General features: G+C 40.9%; 1 protein-coding gene across 2 annotated transcripts in view; it reads left to right on the top strand.

Moving 5' to 3' along the window:
• KIAA1755 (KIAA1755 ortholog) overlaps window positions 1–19,135 on the top strand; it is a 696,136-nt gene that overhangs the window by 559,344 nt on the left and 117,657 nt on the right. For both annotated transcript variants that reach the window (XM_086932242.1, XM_086932241.1), the window contains exons 14-16: window positions 14,449–15,479; window positions 18,282–18,531; window positions 18,734–18,823. In XM_086932242.1, the coding sequence (XP_086788368.1) occupies window positions 14,449–15,479; window positions 18,282–18,531; window positions 18,734–18,823 (1,371 nt within the window). The remainder of the gene's footprint in view (window positions 1–14,448; window positions 15,480–18,281; window positions 18,532–18,733; window positions 18,824–19,135) is intronic.

Genomic DNA, 19,135 nt, shown 5'->3' with positions numbered 1-19,135 from the left:
TTACATTGACCTACACATCAGGGCTAATAATCATGTTATTCCCCCTACACTCTCCTCTAATCAGAATCCAAATAAACCTCTGTTTTCTGGTCCATCTCAATCATTATAGTTTAGTTCCAGGAACCCTGGTACATTTTGATGCAAAAGGAATGTGGCAAGTTACAACATGAGGTGTCAAACTATATGTGCTAAAAATGACATGTGCTTTGTCTTCTATACTGTCACCAGACAATTCCCCTGCTCTACCAATCCATAATATTGTGGGTGGTTAAGAGGTGTATAATAGTGATCAATCACTATACTTTTCACAATTCACACATTTCCTGAGGCAAACTTGAACTCCATTGTCCGTGAAGAGCTGTTTGTGCAATGCTTGGTGATAAACGACTAAATTGATGAATTTTGGTACAACTATCAATACCTCATGGTGAAACAATACTTCAGCATTGTTTGACCAACAATCCAACAGAACAAGTGAGTATTTCGCACACCGCTTAGGGTAGAGAACTCCACCATAATATCAAGCTTTCCAAAATATTACAATGTCGACTGACTGCAAAGTGGTACACACTTCCTTTGTTGCTTATTCCTATGATGTGGGATGTGAGATAGCTGTAAAGGCTGGATTATCCCTGTTGGGCCAATCATTACTGCCCCTCTCTCACCTAAGTTTTCACTTCACACGCTTAAGAAACTTACTGGTTCCTGTGGTACCAGTAAATCTATTCGGCAGGTGCTCTCATCATCTGCCATGGGTAGTCCCATAGTGCTGTTACACTGTGGTTGTTCCAAGAATTAATATCCTTGGAAGATGTATCTTCCTGTGGACTGTTCTTCCCTCCACTCCTGGGTAGACCCTCGGATTATTTAAAAGCTGGTTGTTTGGGAAACTGTGTCTTCCAGTGTGTTTCATTACCTCCACTCATGGGTGTAACATATATTTATAAACTATGGGTTATGTGAGACTGCAATTCATAGATTCCCCTTAGCATTTTGTAGCTACATTTTTCATTAGTTACCCCTTTTACAGGGCATTGGTAGACCCCATAGATTAGATTCTTAAAGAGATATTGGTTATCTAAAAGTGTGCACTTATTTCTTTTAAGATGGTATATCTTCCAGTGGGTGATACATCTACGGTGGCGCCCAAAGATTCTTCAACTAATGATTTTGGAAAGCTGTGTCTTTCAAAAGGTTCCTGCTACTTCTGGTAGACCTCAAAGATTCTAACGCAACTAGTGGTTTAAAGAATCTGTGCATTCCAGTCACTTGCGTAAATATCTGTACTAGGTGGACCTCATCCGTTACTAAATATGTATTCGTTACAAGAAGCGAAGTCTTCTCCTTTTCTCCCGGATGGATCCAAAGATTATTGATCTGCCTTTGCTACCTGATCACCATGTTGAAGAGACATAGCAGTATTGAAATTCTAAGTTCTGTCCTGAATTTGATCATCCACCATCTTGACAAAAGATCCAACATTGTCTCCCTGGTTCACTTCAGTATGACTCCTATATCCTCTGCCTCCTGTGCTATACAAGGTTGCACCATACCTCTTTACAACGCATACCTCACCCGTCACCCAGACCTCCTAAATTCTTCGAATTTATCCATGCAGATTCCAGTCATGTCATCCTACTTATGGAATATTCATCTGAAGTTAACCAATGGGCCACAGGTCAGTGGCCCTATGTGTTGGAGCCTGAGATGCCACACATCCACCTTATACAAAACCCACCAAACAATAGAAATCTGGACGGAGTAGCTTCACATCACCATCTACTAACAAAACTCTGCCTCACAATATGGTCACCACTACTGAATTCATACTGGTGCACTTTGATTATAGCATTGGACATTAAACTGAGGCACCCCTATATTTACTACACAGACACCGCTGTGTCCAGAATGGTTCCTCATATGCACCATTGTAACCACATCACTCCACTCCTTTAAGGTCTGCAAAGCAATCCTATCGGTAGACATGTTTCATTCAAGTCTCACTCTAACTTCTAACTGTCTATCCTTGGCATAGGACTGATCTACCTTAATCTTCCTTCGACTGAAACTTCACATCTAATGCCTCTCTAATCCCTTCTCCTGACTATCACTTCTTTCAGAAAATCCCACATAGGTGGTACTTCCTTTCTCTTTACAGATAGTGAAACTGAGCCCCATCAAGAAGAAGGATGATCCACAACCTCTTTTACTTCTGGACAGTTAATACTCTCACAGCTATGCCTGCTCTCTCATATCCAAACACACAGAAGAGGAGTATGAGTAAAAAGAATCTGACAGTTGATGTAATTAGTGACATACACTTATTTTTTTTTAAACTGCCCTCACCCACAAATTGTGTCATGCTTCATCATAGGGTTTGTTAACAATGCCCCTGCACAGACCAACGCCTGGGGTGGAAAAACTGGTGGGTTGGCGGCGGAGAACTATACAAACACAAAAATAATAATAGGGATCTGAAAAGAATATTGGTGCAGAAATTTGTATCTAAAACTGACTCAGGAATATACCCCCTCAATTTATTCCTGGATTTCCTGCTCAGGTTTAAAATGAATATAGGATGGTGGTGTTTGGGATTTTTAGTAACCTCCCACCCCTCCCATCTGCAGGTTCGTCAACATGTTTCAGCCGATTTTATCTAGCCCATACAAAGGTCTTACGGCTTTCATCACGATCTATGATACCCTCTATTCCCCCTTTAAACTCCTATTTCCTTTGGTAGGTCAACAATGGACCCACTCTGGTCTGGGTACTCCTATACACACTGCAGTAGTACTGAGTTTCACTGTCGTAGTGGCTAAAAAAAGCGTGGGAGCTGTGGCGACTCCCTGTAGTCAAACATTCGTCAAGGTAAAGCCGCTGCCTGTGCAGTTCTCTCCGCACGCCGTGAAGGTGTCCAAACATATGAGAGCTCAGGCATAGGTCAAACAGAAGGAGGCCGGTTTGTATCTTCTAGCGGGACTGTACTTGTGATCATTTAATGTTTAAGTGAAGCTACAAGTTTCTGCAACATAAGCTGCGTACCCTTCTGGACCTCATGTCAACCCGCAAGGCTTCCCACAAGGACTGCACAGGAAGTTGACACTTTAACAGCCATGTGTAGTAAATGTGTTAGATTCTTATCCACCCATTTAGAATGCACTTCAGAGCCTTGACGAGATTATGAAGCACTATACGAATGCTATAGTACAATTCAACACCCCATGTCTGGTAGAGGCAAAAGAACCATATGCGTCTAGATATGAATGAAAAGCATTCAGATGACACCATGACTGATAAACAACTCTAGAGCATACCTGGCCACTACTAAAGACACTTTGGTTAATTTTCTTTAGCAGTCTTGCTGGGTACAGGTGTGTGCCATAGAAGAACTATTGGTTTATAATCGTAGACTTTGGGGATGTTTTCCTATTGCTTTTTACTACCCTACAATTAATGTGTCTGTACATAATTTAGGATATTTCAGAACAAGCCTGAGCTTCTTAAAGGCCAGAAGGCCTCTGGAAAAGCCACTCACATGACAGACAAATCTTACATGTACATGTGACTGACTGTACCCCAGCTTTCCAGATCCTTTCCCAAAGGCACTGGCCTGATGCGAAACCTACGCACCCTCTATATACTCTGACTCTGTTCAGGTCAAGAAAAGTTCCTCTTGACTATGAGGCAGAAATGAAATGATCACATCTGATAACTAGGCCGGGTATAAGCTGGCTCCTTTCAAGGTGTAAGGGTCAATACTTTTTTCTGAACGAGTCCCCTCAGACTCATGTTCTCAGTTTCCAGAGGGTGATTTTGTATGCAGTCTTTAGCCTTCACACTAACAGAGTGGTTGGACAAGACGTCAGGCCTCTATGTTGCAGGGGAGGAAGACAATACAAACACATCTGTAACAATGTGAGAGACTGTCTGGTCTCCTTAGGTTTGTCTTAGACTTAAAGTTAAAAATGTGTTGGTGACTTTTTCACTATAAATGTTCGAGCCGTTGATGCCAAGGCACAAAATGTACATATTTAACGTACACTTGCAGTCGGTGCCAGTTAAACTTAGATCATTTCCTGCAAGCATGAAAACACGTTTGTTTCAATACATTCCAAAGCTGGCTGATGTAGCTTCCGTAGAAATACTGCTGGGAGGAATCTGGCTTGTTTTGCTGGTCTTGCCTACCTTTCCTGAGGTTTATATATTCGAGTGCATTTATAATAATCAGGCTGGACTCTCTTGCTGCCTCAGTCACTGTTTCCTGGCATCTCTTTTATGTTGCTTGTGTAAGGAGTGAAGACTTCTGAGCTTACAACCTGCTCTACAAATCTGCTATGCATAAACCTTCCCCAAATAGAGCAAACCACAGTGTCTCCACTAACAAAGGTAAAGCAACTTCAGCCTTTCAAACACACCATCATCAGCCTGTATGCCACGGACCACCGCCTCCAATGCAGTGCGACTGGCACCACTGGTATCATTTAACCAAAAATCTAGAGGGTAGTAGTGAAATTGGCATCAGATGTCTTTTAATCCCCTCCCGTATATACCCTACCAGTAACTGAACTGGCATCACACAACCGTTAGCCATGATGACATCACAAAAAAGGGTGTTTCTGTTGTCTTCGGCTCTAAAATACTGACAGGACACGGGTACAAATCGCACTTCAAAAATGAAAAAATACTTTCAAGATCCTGCCCAAGCAGATTAAAGGTATATACAAGTGTTACATGAGAGGTTGACAAATGTTACATGCTCAAACAGCATTGCTTTCTCAAGTTAGGAGGAAATTACACGTTCCAACAGCAGGTAAGCAACAAGAATCAATCAGGCTCGGGTCTCAGATAGCAGCAATTGATAATCACTCAATTATCTGCTTTAGATATATATATATATATATATATTATATATATATATACTGTGGGCGGAGCCTTCAGACATGGATAAGAGGGCTGCAGGACTGATTGTCGATTTTGTGGGAAGTTTCCTGATATTACCTGGGCGCTGAAGAAGGCAACACTTTGCCGAAATGCATTCGCCACACTGGTGTAAATAAAGAAGCTTCCCTGAATGTCCCCCGTTGTGGTCTCTGCTCGTTCGTGAGAAGGAGCTGTATTTCATGTTTTCTGCGCCAGCCAGAGTCGCAGTTCAGAGGCCCCCGCTTCATCAAGTTGGCCCAGCCCCCACTGGCTTTGCTTCGGCAACTTTTCTCTGCACTCCAAGGTATTGGAACAGGACTGGGCCCGCCACGAGTCTCGAGGAGAAGAAGGGCGGTCGTGAGGCTATCGAGCCACATGCTGGGCGGCGTGTATTGACATTGCTGCCCCCACCTAACATTATCCGGAGTCTCTGGGCTGAAGCGGTGCGGGGACCCAGGGAGGCAATTTGTTTCCACTAACAGCAGGACTATGGAACTATGCACAATTTCGGAACCCTGCTTTTCGCCCGACCATCAGGTGCATTATTTGATCCACACGTACCTACCTGGAATCCGACTGCTGCATTCTGGGCGTTGCAGTCCATGACCACTTCCTGAACTGCAACAGGTGGGCTGTTATCACTGTGGGCGGAGCCTTCAGACATGGATAAGAGGGCTGCAGGACTGATTGTCGATTTTGTGGGAAGTTTCCTGATATTACCTGGGCGCTGAAGAAGGCAACACTTTGCCGAAATGCATTCGCCACACTGGTGTAAATAAAGAAGCTTCCCTGAATGTCCCCCGTTGTGGTCTCTGCTCGTTCGTGAGAAGGAGCTGTATTTCATATATATATATATATATATATATATACTACTATTATAAAGAGAGAACTGTGTCCTTTGAGCCAGGTAAACTCGAAAAGTACACCACCAATCCAAACACCCAAGACCTATTTTAAAACCTCAGGGCAAGCAGAAGGACATAGGCTATTAAAAATAAAAAATATACGTTGTTTAAAAAATGTAGAAATAAAAATAAAGTAGTCCCTTGCAAGTAGCGCCAGCCACGACGTCTGCGTGATGACATCATTTGCGCTCCCTGGCAACACTTCCTGAAATGGCGGCGAATCGTGCTGCCCGGGGTGTCCGAGGCTGTGCAGCTCTGCGGATCGTGCCCATTGACGGAAGATCGCGACCTGCTGGGAGGACTGCCGCGGCCCTGCTTGCTGCTGGGCGAGGTGGCGGCCTGTGCGGGTGGGGCGCCTGGAGCGGGACCCGGACAATCCCTTAGAGCGCGGATGGGGGTGAGTCCTGGAGTGACTGGCGCTGCTTCATGTGCGGGGAGCGGGAGGTAGCAAATGGTGAATTACAGGAGGAAAAGTGCCTGGAACGGGACCGGCGGCTAAGGTAAGGCTCAGGCTCCGGGATACGGACAATGTCGTGGCGGGCGGGGGCCGGGGCAGGAGTGCACGGAAGCCTGAAATGCTGCCCCTAGCCCCCTTCTTTCCCGGGCAACGCTGGGGCGGGCTGGTAGTATATATATATATATATATATATATATATATATATATATATATATATATATATATATATATATATATATATATATATATATATATATATATATATATATATATATATGTATATATATATATTACATAGAGAGAGAGAGAGAGAGAAATACAATCACTTTCTCCCCCAAGGCAGCTTTTTCGTTTATAAAAAGACACACATTTTGCTATTAAATATTTGCTCTTTGTTCTAGAACAATATATCCAGTTTTCTTTAAAAAGAAATCTGCAATGCTGTTTCATGTTTAAATAATACTCATTTGCTGCCCAAATCGCATCGTGTTCATCAAATATTCACAAATGCTATTCCCACACATAGATAGATTATGCCTTGCCTGCCCGAGTATCACCATCTCATGCCATAATTACAACTTTTACTTTATGGCCAGCAGTATGTCATGGATGTCCACCATAGGCTAAGACTAACCACTATTTTGTTCACCCCAACATTTTCCATACCTGGACATCCTCATATCATGTTTTTTTTTTGTTTTTTATCTATGATATCTCAAACCCCTTAGAAAATATATATTTAATTTTACAGATCTATGTACGCATTGTGTTGTGTGCACTCTTCCAGTTCATACATGGGCTTTTACATTGACTTGTGTTGCAGGCTGCATATGAAGCATAGTGTTTATATTGACCCCTTAGAGTATTTCCATCCAGTGAAGCTTACAAGAGTTTAACTATGTCATCGCAAATACCTCAATCACATGAGCAGCTTCTAGTGTTTGCCTTTCAATTTCATCCAAAACCACGTGTTTAGGGATCATGCTAAAATAGCGCATTGACCAGGCTTTGCATTAAAGATTCTGCTAAATATTTTTGTTGGTAAAATATTGGGTGATACTTACAGAAAGAGCAAAGCTACAAGTAAATGTCATAACCTGACACCACATTTTCTTTTTTGATTCCTGTGTCAACTCTTCTCAGTTACGTTAAAAAGAAAAGGAGGACCCCACACAGACTAATAGGGGACTGGGGGGATAATGAATCTTCAATATGAGAACAAGGCGTCCCCACGAGAAAACAGTCAAAGACTGTGTGTCACACCTAGTTCCTAGAGTCTAGGGTGAGTTTTCCATTTATGTAGACGCAACTTTATAAAGCATGCCAATAATCTGGCGGGAAAGGTAAAGTTACAGTGATTCGTGCTCACTTACTATCCGTGTATGATCAAAAGGAGCAATGTGTACCTATTGTTCTAGTTACTAGTATCCCTAAAGATGCCAACTGTTATTTGAAAGGGGATTGTTGTCTCACCGTATAACCAACATTAAAAATGACCGTTTTTTAGTAATACCCACAATAGGTTAAAATACCTAGTTTTCAACAAACATGTACATAAATCGATATCTTCAGTAAATGTCAAAGGAAAAGGAAAAGTTTACCACACCATTAGTTACTCTGTTACACATTTATTATACATACAAATTTAAAATTCCATCTTTACAAAGTATACAATCAATCAAAGAAACAGTGTTAATACATTTGTATAAAACAATTTAAAAACAAAGAATCACAGGTCGACGCGGCGTTTCGGTTTCTTGTATTTCTACCTTCTTCAGGACAGATTCTACATGAGTTTAAAAGGAAATTTTAAGAAAACAGAGTTACTCTACGTAGCATTGGTGCAGAACATTAAGTATACACATTTCTAAGTAACCATGAGCTCATTTAACTGAAACTTTATTACTAGTCATCTCTAGTCCAAACAGACCTTATTACATCTCCCCAAATTTCCTATTCCATATTGTTGGTGATGTTTGCACACAATTAGGCATATATAATTTCTTAATGGTAATTCTAAAAAACATTAGATTAAGAACACATAACGACCATGTCTTTACAATTCATACACTTCGTACAAAACTAGTGGTGTTTACCTCTCCCATGGACTATATAGTCCAATGCTTATGAAGCCCACATGGAGCAACCCTATCACGACAGTCTAAATAGTTGTATATCTATTGCATACCTTAAAACAAGTGGAGTAAATTTCCCCACCAGACAGTATTTTCTGTTTAAAACCTTGTTGCCATCTGATTTCTGGACTTATTTTCGGTTGTGTTCGGTGTATTACCTCTGGATAGAATAAATTCAATATAAGGGTAGCACATTAATAAATTTGCTTATTTAGAGATGTTCCTCTGTTTGTCACAATAGACATCCTTATAGAATATACAAGAGGTTTGTGGTAAATTCATATTTCCACGTATAGTATTACCTCTGGAAAAGAATAAATTCAATGTACCAATCGCACATCAAAGATTATATCTATATGTCACAAAGGACATTATTAAAAACAAGTAGTTTTATGGCAACTTCATAACTGCAGGTATAACGTCTGGAATTAGTTATGTACCTTATATTAAGACTTTTCACGCTTGGTCTTCGACTACCAGGAGGAGCCACCGTATTGTCCTATGTAGGTTTCTTCAATGACCCTGAGAAGTATTTTAATTGTTTGGTTATAGGTTTTATCATTCCAAATATGGGCTCTATTTAATTAGCAGTGCCTCAGTCTTCACTCACCATTTAAAAAAATTTGCTGATAATTGCAATTTCTTTTATGTTCTGGTTCTCAGGCACCTCGTTGTGGATGTCGGGGTTCCTGTTGCCTAAAATGATGGAAAAGACATTTTGCTATATTCTTGCAAATAGTTTCTCATTTGCTACAGTCCTTGACTTAATCATTGATAGCGCTGTCAGATTGTTTATCTTTAAACCCAAAAGCGCTGTTTGGATGTTGTCATTACAACTATTTTAATGCTATCACTAAGTTTATAGCGACCGGAATTATGCCCACTATTTTTTAGTCTTTACCTTTAAGATTACAAGCGGCCTCCATGCTCCTGGGTCCCGGTAGTCTTTAAACAGCGTTCCTCGGCGGTCCTATTCGATCCGTCACAAACATGGAATGGAACGCTAGTCTCTCTCGCGGTGTTAATATAGCAGCCGTGTGTTAATTGGCTTCTTTTCACACCCGCGCCTATTGGTTCTCTATCCTCCTATCAGCGTCCGGTTACCGTGGTAACCGAACGCTTTCCGCCGAGTGTGGAACCGGCAATTGATTCGCCTTCCACATTCTCCTTTAGCACCTCCGGTTGGATCGGCAGGTTGCTAAGTAACCGAACGCGTTACTACTGTCACTGTGCGCACAGTGTTTCGTGTTTGCACTAAATAAAGGCTAACACGAGGGGGACTCGAGGAATGTCCCAAACGCGCATTTGATACAATACCTCCCAGGCTTTATGAGCGCTAATCCCTCGAGCGCTCTTTGATGTGCGATTGGTACATTGAATTTATTCTTTTCCAGAGGTAATACTATACGTGGAAATATGAATTTACCACAAACCTCTTGTATATTCTATAAGGATGTCTATTGTGACAAACAGATGAACATCTCTAAATAAGCAAATTTATTAATGTGCTACCCTTATATTGAATTTATTCTATCCAGAGGTAATACACCGAACACAACCGAAAATAAGTCCAGAAATCAGATGGCAACAAGGTTTTAAACAGAAAATACTGTCTGGTGGGGAAATTTACTCCACTTGTTTTAAGGTATGCAATAGATATACAACTATTTAGACTGTCGTGATAGGGTTGCTCCATGTGGGCTTCGTAAGCATTGGACTATATAGTCCATGGGAGAGGTAAACACCACTAGTTTTGTACGAAGTGTATGAATTGTAAAGACATGGTCGTTATGTGTTCTTAATCTAATGTTTTTTAGAATTACCATTAAGAAATTATATATGCCTAATTGTGTGCAAACATCACCAACAATATGGAATAGGAAATTTGGGGAGATGTAATAAGGTCTGTTTGGACTAGAGATGACTAGTAATAAAGTTTCAGTTAAATGAGCTCATGGTTACTTAGAAATGTGTATACTTAATGTTCTGCACCAATGCTACGTAGAGTAACTCTGTTTTCTTAAAATTTCCTTTTAAACTCATGTAGAATCTGTCCTGAAGAAGGTAGAAATACAAGAAACCGAAACGCCGCGTCGACCTGTGATTCTTTGTTTTTAAATTGTTTTATACAAATGTATTAACACTGTTTCTTTGATTGATTGTATACTTTGTAAAGATGGAATTTTAAATTTGTATGTATAATAAATGTGTAACAGAGTAACTAATGGTGTGGTAAACTTTTCCTTTTCCTTTGACATTTACTGAAGATATCGATTTATGTACATGTTTGTTGAAAACTAGGTATTTTAACCTATTGTGGGTATTACTAAAAAACGGTCATTTTTAATGTTGGTTATACGGTGAGACAACAATCCCCTTTCAAATAACAGTTGGCATCTTTAGGGATACTAGTAACTAGAACAATAGGTACACATTGCTCCTTTTGATCATACACGGATAGTAAGTGAGCACGAATCACTGTAACTTTACCTTTCCCGCCAGATTATTGGCATGCTTTATAAAGTTGCGTCTACATAAATGGAAAACTCACCCTAGACTCTAGGAACTAGGTGTGACACACAGTCTTTGACTGTTTTCTCGTGGGGACGCCTTGTTCTCATATTGAAGAACTCTTCTCAGTTAAACAGCACGAGCTTCTTCCAAATGCATCATGCATTTTTCGAAGATATATCCTTAGTCTTAGCTCAGCTCCAAGGCAAGAATCACATTCCACGAAAAAGGGTCTTGATAACTGCACCAAAATCATTACAATATGTATCCTGCTCACATTAACTTATCGAGCATTGCCGAATTTTCAATACTGAACATTGTTCGGGAAATTGTTATCAACAAGTGCTGAGATTCTCTCATATACTACTGATTAGAAGCGGAAGTAATGTCAACATGAAGACAAATCCACTATTAGAAATTCCTTCAGGCACATGCACTGAACTATAGGGCTCTCCATCACATTAGGATACTGTTTTCAATTCTCTGAACACTTCCACCTATCACACAACAAATCTCATAGCTTCTGCAAAGCCACTATGCACATCGCCAACAAGGACATTTTCTGTGCTACTCGATGCTCTCTATGTTGTTTTTTTGTATTTTTCCTGGCCTGGTAGGCTCAATTGTAAGCGGTTCCAGCTGCCAAGTGGCTAGGTGAATGCCCCACACCAAGGTACTATCAAGGTGTTACCACACTACAATTCTGGAGGAGTGAGAAGGAAGATATTTTAGTGTGCTACACTATACAATACCTGCCATATAGGAACCTGAATAACACAGTAGTAGTAGCCCCTCTTACATTTAGGTAATGGCTGTTGAAGAGGACCACATGCTCTGAACTAGTTGACGCTTCACATGATGACCTCAACATTCGAAAGTTGAAAGGGATGACAGACCCTCACCCACTCAAGTTAACATGATTAATTTAATGCGCAGACATAACTGATTCCCTTTTGCTGACTTTACTCAGGAACAGCTGGTTTGAGCCAGCCTGCATGCACGCCGCAGAGACCTCTTTAGTTCCATCCACATGGACAGACTTAGGATTCTGCGGAGGCTTTGTTTTCATGCCATTGCATGTATCAGTAACTGCGACTTTGCATTTTGGGTCACTCGCTTTCCCGCACTTAATTTGATTTTGTTCAGACTGAGGGCTAATTTGATTGTATCCCAGGAATCCCAGTACCTAGCAGGCAGTTTTCTAAGGTTATTTTTCCTTGACTTCCCTGGTCCTGAGGAGGCGTTGAACTGTGCAGGCCAAAACACATCTACATATCCTCGAAGGAGTCCCACAATGTTAAAAATGTTTAGATTTGTTTAGCTATAAGAGAATAAGCAGGCCTTTGTCCTCACTTCCCCATCTGGATTAGAAAATCTTCAGGTGAGTTAAACATTGGAAGGTTTTGGACAATCCCCTTTCTTTTGAAGAAAGTGCAGGAATCTACATGCAAATAATGGGATTGAATATACTTCATGTTTTGTTTGTAAATGTTATTGTATTTTGGCTTGGTCAAAAATTCTAAAGAGTTGATCTAGTGTTGGTTAGAGAAACACAGGCAGGCTCTGTATTGCATACTTATAGGAATGATTTAGTGTGATTAAAAACAGGCATTTTCAGTGATAACTGATAGTGTCACTGTTCATGAAAAATCCAATTGTTTCCCTTTTTTTCGCTGCATAACTTTTGTGCAGATAATTCCCAAGAACCGAGGGGGTATGTGTGCAAACCCTTTATGTTTGATGGTATGATTCATGATGAGGTTTGTTTCTCACTTTATAAAGGCTCCAAAAACTTTATTAGAAATCGTTACTATTTCTTCGGGGCATGCCTCTTCGCTCATTCCAGTCATAAGATAGAACCATGAATAAAATGGTAGGATAAACTATACTTGACTATTTCCTCTCCACCATCAATCATAAAGCAAGAGGGATTGCTAGGACCCTCCATGTCCATTAATTGTCTAGCATGTTTCCGCCACTTTCGCTACCAGTGTTGCTCATGCACATTCATCAAGGCTTTAGTTCAGGGGTCTCCAAACCGGTCCTGGAGGGCCGGATCCATGCCAAATTTTTGGGATATCCCCATTGAGATACATGTAGTTATTTTAAAAATCTGGCATGGATCCGGCGCTCCAGGACCGTTTTGGAGACCCCTGCTTTAGTTCTATTATTAGATTTAATATTGTGTGGTGGTAATATGTGTATAGGGAAAGTAAGAGCACTGATACACCTGTCTGCATTTGCCTAGTATCTGACATTGATCTATAAAAATAAAAGAGACAGTTAATCACAAAATGTGTGTTAACCATAGGTATTGGGCCAGAGATGCAGATTATGCAAGCGCAACGATGTGCATTCCCATGCTATGCTTCCCTATTCAATTGTTTTTGTCTTCTGTTTTCATTTAAAAAGAAATAGGAGGAGCACCTTCGACTTGAAAGAGCCCTCCATGCAGTGTATTTAAACATTATGCACCCTCGCATTTTATCCATTTCAGGTGCTTCAGCACAGCACGCAGTTTAGTCAAAAACGAAGCCTTGTTTATTTTCTCTTTGATTTATTTGCACATAGTGGTAAATTCTTGCTATTGGGGGTATTCATAGTTGGAGTAATACAGGGACCCATTTCTGGGAACTTTAAGGCGCTTATGAATCCCTTTATTTGCATTCCAAGCTCTGGAAAATGGGGAGGAATAAATAGCAGGTGTACTGGACAACCTAGCAAAGAGTTTCTTAAGGATAACCTTAACAATTGCACTGTTGTTCTATGGGAAAAACCAAGGATTCCAGACATGTACTTACTATCACCCAAAGAGTAGTGCTCTAGCAAATACCATGCTTTTTACCTGAAAATTGAGCCTTATCAGTGGTCCCACCTTTACAGGCTGAAGATAAGTGAAGTCAACCGCCCACGAGCATCAAGGCACCAAGGCTTCGGGGCATCTGTAAAAAAGGCATTGACAAATGATCATATAGTGTATGTTGACTGTGCATGCCTTACTATGTTAGTCTATTAGAGGGTGGTATGGAAGCGCCACCATCTATATAGTAACGCTTGCCAGATTCCATCAGTTAATAAGTAATTTCATGTATTATGGACCACCAATGAAGCAGCTCGATTGAGCTTTTTGATATCTCTAATTTCAGTGTTGTTCACCCTGGGAATATCATGCCCTGCATGATATTAGACAGCCCTGCAACCTGCAAATTATTCAACACATAGAAGGGACATATTTTGACAGGTGCCTTATAGGTGACACCAAATATTTTAAATTGAACATTTCTGAGGAAGGGAACCAGAAAAACGGAGCAAATTCGTAAAGATCACTGCTATATCCTTCGCAGAATAATCATCATTTCTGTGGGGTGATATCTTTATTGACACAAAACAGACACCATGTTTACAATTGGCAAGCATTTTATTACATGCAAAACACATGTGCTGATGTTTTCATTCTGGATTGGATTATGAATTTGCATATACAGGCACAGGGTAACCAAAGGCACGCTTTGCTTTCTAGATCTCATGGATGACCTTTGACTGCAATCAATTTTTGGCCCACCTGAAACCAGATGAGAGTGAACTGTCCAGCCCAAAGATGTTGCAGTGCCTAGAAAATTATTATCAAAGGTTTTCAGTGGAGCTGACCCCGGAAAGGCTACAGGAGACAAAAACACAAGCCTATGCCTTGAGCAGTTGCAAAGGGCTAGCAATATGGAATGATATGTGGCTGAGGTGCCAAGAAACTAAGCAGATGCTGGAAGAGACACTTGAGAAATCCAGGACCAGCCAATGGGTTGGTGCCCCATGTTGTGTCAAGGAAGAAGAGAACCGTTCAATCACCTCTCAAGACTCAGGGTCTTTGGAGGTGGATGAGTATCCACACCGTCGCACTTTAACTTTTCAGTCCAGTGACGACTCCTCAGAATGCAAAGAGTCCAATGAAGAATGGAGACCCACAGGCATGAGGCCTGCTGAGTCTACCATCATAACATGCTGTAATTTTGGTTTGCGTTCTGATACCAAGGGAAACAGGGTCTCTCAAAAGGTATCCAGGCATGGTAAAGACAACCAGTACAAACATATGAAAGAAGAGGGAGTTCTTGCCATCTCTCATGGATGTGCTACCAATGTGCAGCTCAAATCAAAGGCCCTTGAAAGCGAAGATCTGGACAATAAGGAAGTCATGGCTCAAAACTCCAACAATGAAGCTTTGGAGAATCTTAAAACCCCTGCACAAACCCAACCAACACCACTCCCTTCCCATTCCTGTTGTCCAAATACTAGACGATTTCCCTGGCCAGCTTTGAGTAGGTCTCACAGCGATGATTCCTGTTCTATATCTGCCACAAATGAGCAGTCTTCAAGAAAAGTGATCCAGACAGCCCAGAACTTTCATCTCTCCAGACACGCTAGTTTCTCAACAGAAGATACTTCTTCCCAGTGCTCCCTAGAGGACTATTCACACGGATTGCCCTGGGCCCAGCGAATTCCCAAAGAACTGCAGAATGAAAACCAAGAAACAAGCTACCAAGACAATGTCAACTTTGCGTAAGTTCACATCTTATATTATTTTCATGACCATTGCATGCTGTTTTACAAGGTTCTATGTAATTGTTTTGTGTGTCCATGGTATGGCAATAACAATTACACTAGTTTTAATATTATCCTCCTTAATTAGATCAGTGTCAAAATTCAGTTTTTTAAAATATAATTTCCCCTGGCATTACATATTTCTAAGCCACCTTTATTGCTTTTCTACTAGAGTGAAGGTCAACCTGAAACAATCTCTTCACCTTAGACCCATCCCCATACCATCCTATCCTTTGATTGTGCCTACTCGTCTCTTGTTTTCTGCAGTTTATTTTTGTCAGCCTCTGCACTGTGGCATTGGTATCCATAGCAATGAAAAGGTCCTTCACACACACCTCCTGCTCACAGACCTGAACTCCTGACATAGATGCCATCTGGGCTCTCGTGCTTTCCCTTAGTTACTCCCAGGCATGTAGTTGTTATTTCCCCCTTTTTCACTCTCCTTCCTTCTAGACATCAAGGAAGAACAACCAGCCTTCGTGAGAGGGAGCTGGCATGGATGAAAGCAGCTTGGCGAATTTTAACAGTGGTTTCGTTATTTTATATTTCTGCTGTTGAAAGGTGCTGCAGAATTTGTGCCGGTGATTGCTGGTGATGGGCACCCGCACTCATTGTAGGGACTGCAACTTGTTTTTTCATATTAAAAATATGACGCGGGCATAGAGAGTGGAAGACAAAAAAAGAAATAGAAGGAGAAAGAGAAAGAGAAAAAACTGTGACAAATGTTGCAAGGAGAGATGACGAAGAATCTGCAAACGAGAGATAGAGACTTGAAGTGAAGGCTAATGGAAGAAAAAAGCATGAGGTGAAAATCAAGACTTGAGAGCCGTAATATTGGACAACCTCTGCATTCTGCAGTGCCAACAGCCATCTCTTAACAAATATATTGTACCACAGTACAATTTTCTTTTACAAATTAATCACCGGTGTATTATGTTTCTGATTTTTAACATCTACGCAAAAACATAAGTTCTCAGTGCATCCGTGTTTCTCCAAATTATATATTCAGCTCAGAAAGCATTTTCACTTGCTGATAAGAAAATGAATGATTGAATGTACAGTTAGATTATGTTTGACTCCTATGTGTTAAAGCCCCGGACTAACGCCCTCAATAGATATGTTGCAGGACACCAAATGTGGTTGTATTGTGCTTGGGGTGCAGTAATCGGCATTAGCTTACCAATATATTAGATAGAACGTTAGGTGTGGGAACCTTCTCTCGAAATTGGTCATTCCTCATCGATTTTTTAAAATATTTTCCCCATATACAAACTTTTTTCTGGTGACATTTTGAGCCAAGTTTTACATTGTGGATTGTGTCTGTAAAACAGTCTTCAATGGCACAGTGTGTAAAAATCAATGGACTTTAAGGCAGCCCGAGCAATTGCAAGATTGATTCAAACTTTCCTTGCAACTCCTTGTTGTTTTTGCAGTAGACTCCCTAAGTGACAAATATGCCCATATGTGGGTCTCGTGCTTACTGTTCCACAGGACTCAAGCTGCACCTCCATGATGAGACTTAAGTAGGTCAAAACCTGTCTGCGGTTGTTTGTGTTCCTATGTAGAGGGGACCTGGCCTGACAGTTCAGACTGGACTGTTACAATTGGAGCAGGACCAAGAGTGATTTGGATAGGGCATGACTGTCTTAAAACGGCACAGTGGGCGAAAAATGATGATCTGGAATGTGAGTCAGACAAGATGCCAGTTGCTGATATTAATTGAAGCATTACTTCCATCACGTTGTTGTCTTTGCAGCTAAATGAGTCCAGAGACAACAGGAGATTTTCAAAGATTGTAATATTCTCACCAAGATCAGCCTGGAGCATGACATGATAGTACCGGACAATGCTGCTCAAGCAGCAAAATTGCAGGTTCTTGGCATATCAGCATTGCCTTAACCTGAGGGTTGTGAACTACTAATGTTGCAGTTCTTACAAATTGATTGGCCAGGTTCAGAGACCGTAGTCATGTAGGAGATACATATTGCGCTACAAATGTCAGAAAAAGTGTCCGAAGGTTGACCTTCTGGTGCAGAAAGTATCTTGATGCAGCAGGTTCCTCAATACAGGGAGTAGTACTCACTAGTGCAGCTTTCAAATTCAGAGACCTTCCGTTCAGAATTAATAAAGTTATAAATAAGAACTTTCAAATCGCAGAGCATGAAGAACCATTGTGGTACCCTGCTCAGCTCTTTCTAATGTTGGAGGGTAGGACTTAATCCTTCATAGACGACAGTGCATAAAGGATTTTTCATAATGGGAAGAGTCTTGGAGGTCGAGTGGAAAAGGCAAGATCAAATTCAGATGCTGTTCAACATATTTGTTACTAAGCTGTTTTGTTACAAATCTGTAATCTGCTGTTTAGGAAAGAGTTTGAAATCCACGCTCTTCTCTCGTTGAGACTTTGAAACAGTAGTCCCTGAATTTAGTACTGCATTCGCCAGTTATGTCCTTTGATAGCAACGTGCTTAACCATTTTGCTGAGCACATGGTTTATCTCAATGCTGATGTGATGACGTCTGAAAAAAAGATTCACTTGTGCATAGACTCTCTTACTGATTTGCTCCCATACTCATACATTCTTTCGGAGGTTATTGCAAACAGCTGTGGAATGCTTATCTGGATTTTCTACTTTGTACTTGTAGTATTTAATACTATGTTAATGGTTACATTTGCTTTAGAAACATTACTTATGCTTAGATATTTATTATTGCAAACCTCAGGAAACTATTGTCCTTTACTTAATTCTCCTTTTCACAGTAAACTTCGGAGGATACTAGAGGAGCTCCTTACCACCGAAAGGGACTACGTGAGCTCCCTGGGCTATGTCATCACCCACTACATCCCTGAAATGGAGAGAGCTGATCTGCCCCAGGGCCTGCGTGGTCAACACCCAAACCTCTTTGGGAACCTGGAACGGCTGTACGAGTTCCACAGCCAACTCTTCTTACAGGAGCTGAATGCCTGCTGGCGGGACCCTCTTCGAGTGGGGCGCTGCTTTCTCAGACATGTGGGTTTCTGCTAAATGTTATATGCCTTTATTCTCTTGTCTTTTGGTTGTCATTGTGTGTCAGAGGCTGTTGGGGGCATTGTTTATTTTATTTATGGTCTGATACTTTCAGTGGTGTGCAGAGAAGTAGCACACAAGGGTTGAACTTGAATTTACTTTATTAACAACAATGTAAACAAACATGTGCTCTGCTGTGTTACAGAAAGAAAGGTTTGGACTCTATGCATTCTACAGCAAGAACAAGCCACTGTCGGACAAGCTGTTGGTGGAGCATGGCGCTGCCTACTTTAAGGTATACAAGAACACTTCCTTTCTAATTACAAATTTACATCTGGTATCTGCTATGAACTTGATTTACAAGGTTATATTGTTGATAGTAAGATTGTGGATTTTAAATTCTTACTTCTTTCTATAATATTCAAGCAATCAATTTTATCTTGTGCTGTGGTGAATTGTAAACAGTTTTTCTAGTGTGACAGAGATACACATAACTTGAATTAGTTATTTGTGAAAAGCATAAACGGCTGGAAAAGCTAAGAATAAGGGGTATTGAAAGTTAAAACTCCAGTTTTATCAAACCCTTCTTCTGAGGGTTCTTGGGTGG

This window comes from Lissotriton vulgaris, chromosome 7, assembly GCF_964263255.1.
Source record: "Lissotriton vulgaris chromosome 7, aLisVul1.2, whole genome shotgun sequence".
In the NCBI taxonomy this organism is placed as follows: domain Eukaryota; kingdom Metazoa; phylum Chordata; class Amphibia; order Caudata; family Salamandridae; genus Lissotriton; species Lissotriton vulgaris.
This window is presented reverse-complemented; position numbering and strand designations above follow the sequence as displayed.